Source organism: Sinocyclocheilus rhinocerous, unplaced genomic scaffold (assembly GCF_001515625.1).
Source record: "Sinocyclocheilus rhinocerous isolate Xijiao unplaced genomic scaffold, SAMN03320098_v1.1 scaffold507, whole genome shotgun sequence".
Classification (NCBI taxonomy): Eukaryota; Metazoa; Chordata; class Actinopteri; order Cypriniformes; family Cyprinidae; genus Sinocyclocheilus; species Sinocyclocheilus rhinocerous.
The window spans coordinates 791,474-795,986 of NW_015649561.1; the positions used below are offsets into that span (position 1 = coordinate 791,474).

Genomic DNA, 4,513 nt, shown 5'->3' on the forward strand with positions numbered 1-4,513 from the left:
TAGTTAAAACAGATGTTGTCAAAGTTTTCCTTTGGGGACATAATTTGAAGTTGGAAAAAGGTAATAAATTGCAATATATCGCAGAATATCGCAATATATTTAACATCGCAATAATATTGTACCGTGACACAAGTATCGTGATAATATCGTATCGTGAGGCCTCTGGTGATTCCCACCCCTAATGTTTACATGTGAATTAAAAGCTCAATTAAATCTGTTCATCATATAAAACGATCATGTCTCTTTGGTGGACTTTTTTTGGATTTATATGGATATTTATATGTCTTTTTGAAGTGTCAATGTTGTGGTTGCGTCGACTTTCAAGGGAGGGACAGAAACCTCTCCGATTTTTGTTTTGAGAATGAAAGAGACTTACGGGTTTGGAATGGCATGAGGATGAGTAATTTAATTTTTAATTTTGGAAGAACAATCCCTTTAAGTAACGCTGCCACACAACTATATTTCATCAGCATTAAGAGAATGACAACAGGAAGCACAGCTGACGTATTCTGTAAAATTGGCCATGGAAACGGAAAGTAAGTCTATACAGATGAAGAACATTCAGAATATACATATGACTACAGAAGAGAGGGCTATGGTACTCACACATTGCCAAAGGTGAATGCCAAAGTATCGATCGATGTGTGTATCTCGCCAAATATTGTGTCTTTGTTTTCTTTATTGACTTCTTTGACGTTCACGCCTGTGGGAAGTGATAAACCACATGAGAAGTGTAGCCAAATGGCACAAAAGTCTGCAGCAAAATTACAATTCTTAATATGATGATGATGATCAGCAGTAGTGGCGTTTGTGGAAATATGAATCCCTCAACAGTGGACCACCACAGGTATTGAGGACTGATAAGTAACTACAACACCCTCTGATAATACAGAATTCATTCATTCCACATGAGAGTAATTTAAGTACGCTGTAAAGTCAGACTCGTTCTGAACAATGAACAAGAAAAGGAACCTCGACAGGTTCTTCCTTAATTAGTGTCTGATGCTGCTTTGTTATCAGGTCGTGCTTCCCTGGAGTACAAAACAAATGCTGTAAATAAATCAACAGACGCCTTTCTTCATAAACTAATTTCATTGTTTCAAAAAGAGGCCAGATGACCCAGCATGTTGATGCAAAGTTTGTTATGTTTTGAGCTGATAGAAGAGAAATTAACATCCTACTGATGTTAAATCTTAATTTTAAAAATCAGATATGTGACAGACAACAAGTAAAGACTCTGAAAGGCTACGAAACTTGCATTTACCAAGAACTTCCTGTCTGCTAGCTGAGCCTCCCCCCTTTACAGGAAACACGGACAAAGCCTGAACTCTCAAAACATTCAGAGGACGTTCAAACAACTTTCGCCCAACTTACCAACTCCTTCAACTTGCACTTGCAGTCATATCCAGGTTCGTTATGGTAAAGCATAGATTAAAGACAGGCAAAACTCGCCCAGAACTTCAGGAACTAATGCCACAGCCTAGTTCACAATGATTCAATGGAGCTTGACTTCCACTTTTTCTTCTCACATACAAGAAAAAGTGACGAGGCCATAAAAAAAGCAACATCATCTGTAGTTTCCAGTTCCGCATGGGCGATTTTTTTGGTTGGATGTCACACAAAACGCAGCGACTGTCCGCGTAATGGGGATCCCCACCCTCAATTGCCACTCATACTCAGCTACGAAGTGAGCAGAGGAAACGGCACTGGAGACGAGAGCGTGAGAGGTGCGTGGCTCCTGGTGCATGCCTCTGCTTCTGAATGCAGGCGGGCGGCTCAGTGGCCCCTGCAATGGAACGCTGACTTCTTCCTCAGGACATCCTGCAGTTCCACAACAATGCGTCCACTTCTGCCCCTTTCACAGCTCAAATACGGGAATGGCTACATTCAGAAAGCAGTTCTCTCATAGAAAAACCCTCAAAAGCATTTTCTGCATCATTGGAATTTTTTTTTTTTAAATGTCAATATTAACTGTTTTTCTGAAAATACCCAAGAATGATTCTTACCATATACTGGCAAAGTAACACATGCAGGTATCACTTGATCAGGTGCAATGCGTCATAAGATGGGATAAAATACCTGAGATAACAGAGTCTCCTCCAGATCAGAAGCAAAGATAAAAATACAGCAAGTCAGATGCCACTGACTCACTCTAGACAAGGGCGGGGGAAGAAAGAATTTCAATAACTTGAGACACTTGACACTTTTATTGCTGCGCCCCTGAGAGATTCTTCAGCAAAACTATGCAGCATTTTTAAAAAACTGTATGGACTGAGCGTGAATGGGGGGAAATATGTGCATCTGATTTCCTGAAGTTCATAACATTCCATCAGGAGAAAGACCGACGGCTGATATGGACGTGGAGTGTTAAAATGCAAGCGTGAGTGGGAAGCACATGCTGGAATGTCGGTCTTACAGGTAACTTGAGGCAGGTATCTGAGGCGACTGGCCTTTCTTCTCAACTTCCCCATTAAAAAAAAAAAAAAAAAAGGCGAAGGCCTGAAGCAAATGTCAGAAAAAGACAATCAGATTATTTTCCTCTGTTAAAGACTTCCCTTTGACAGAACCAATGAAGAGTCTGGCCCTTTAAAGGACACATGGGAGCTCAGAAGGGTCACTGGCCCTCTAGTGGCAAAGGATGATACTCTAGTGGCCACTTAAATCAATGCTGCCAAAATGAAAACACAATGTTGTAAACAGCTGGAAATTATGTGGATAACCAATAAGAAACACATTCACTCTGTCCGTACAGCACAGAAATCATCTGCTCCCTCTTTCGTAGCCGCAATCTGGATTGCAAACTGCACTAATGTACCACATGGACATTCCTGTGCGCTAGCCAGAAGAATTACCCTGTTATTTTAGACTAGGAAAATCAATATCATGCTATGAAACTTTAGAGTATATTTCACAATGCACTTTGCTTTATATATTACATAACCATGCAGTAATGTCTTTCTATTGATAATCCAGGTTTTCCTTCGTTCTTGAAGTTGATAGATGCAAAACATAAGATTAGATTATTCATAACACATGAATAAGAAGTCTGCCATCAATACAAAAACACGACTTCACATTATATAACATTTGAGTTAAAAATGAGTTAAAACAGTGATGCCATTTGTCCACCAAAACCATTGTATTGATGCATTAAGCCTCATTAAGCATTATCTCCTTTTTAAATGATTAATGCAACATGCAAAGTTTTTCTTATTTTTAGAGGTGATCTAAATATCTGTGGCTTGAAACAGATGAAACAAGTCTGTTTTACAGTTCTATGAATGTTCTGCCTTTTAGCACTCCACACCATGTAACTGAAAACTATTAATACATACACAAACAATGGGTTTTTTCTTTAAAAGACAAGATCAATTCTAATTTGTTGATTCTAAAGTGGGGTGGAGCTGAAGGAGGATGCTCACCTTTGACTTTGGCGATGACGGTGCCTGCAGCACCAAGAATTTCTGACGAATTCAGTGCCTGGTGTTTGCCAATGACGGTCTTTAGCACGCGTACCAGCTCTCCAAGTCGCTCGCTGACCACGTGCTGCGAGCACTCTTGGTTTTCTGTGAGTGACAGACATACAGACAGAGACCACAATGTCATCAGCTCAACTTCCTCCACGCGTTTTTGAAGATGCACACATTTAAAACAATATGGGTGCAGCAGCAACATCGAAAGGTTTGAAATTTTGAGTCTGTTTAAAGATACCCGTGTGAAACCTCCTCAAAGTGCACATGAACTGGTGCATCCTAACAGCACGCTTGTTCTGTGACGGTGCAAGCCCCTGTGGTTAGAGACGACGAGCTGAGTATGAGGCTGCGCTTTAGCTGAGATGCAGACGCAGCCCTGTGCACTCGAGAGATGGCCGACAGCAAGATAAGAAAAGAGACAAACATGACAACAGCTATGCACGCCTATCCAGACGTGTGATAACAGAATTTTTGTTTTGTTTTTTGTATGAGAGTGACTGAGAGTGAGGTACTTCATTACTGCTGACTGCACTGCATTACTGCTGTCATGGGAATTAAAGAGTTTTGATTTGCTTCTTTCCTGTTTTTGCATTAAAGGTGCAGTAGGAGATCTTGGAAAATGCTAACTTTAGCCTGATAGCACTGAAAGCGAACGTCCCACCCTCCCTGCAATTTTTTGTACATTTTTTAAATAAAAGATCAATAGGATAACAATGCATATTTATTTTCACAGACTTTTTTGATCATATTTACCAAGGGTACCAACAATTCTGACTAGGGGTCGACCGATATGTGTTTTTCAAGGCCGATGCCGATACCGATTATTACAGATAGAGGGTTGCAGAGGTATGCTAATTAGGGCTGGGTAAAAAAATATTGATATCTCGATTTTAAACGATTCTCCCTTTCTTACGAAACGATATCGATTCTTAAATCCCAAGAATCGATTAGTCTAGCCTGTTTTCAGTCAATGGATGTAATATTGAAGCGCACCTCCCATCCAATAAATCGCAATAAGCATTGTGCGTTGGTACTTTTAA

At 40.2% G+C, this 4,513-nt stretch overlaps 1 protein-coding gene across 2 annotated transcripts in view; it reads right to left on the reverse strand.

Annotated features, from left to right (window-relative positions):
• The window catches only part of arhgap29b (Rho GTPase activating protein 29b), a 47,896-nt gene that overhangs the window by 18,446 nt on the left and 24,937 nt on the right, over nt 1–4,513 (reverse strand). For both annotated transcript variants that reach the window (XM_016515456.1, XM_016515455.1), the window contains exons 3-4: nt 3,423–3,566; nt 607–703 (exon numbers count right to left, since the gene is read on the reverse strand). In XM_016515456.1, the coding sequence (XP_016370942.1) occupies nt 607–703; nt 3,423–3,566 (241 nt within the window). The remainder of the gene's footprint in view (nt 1–606; nt 704–3,422; nt 3,567–4,513) is intronic.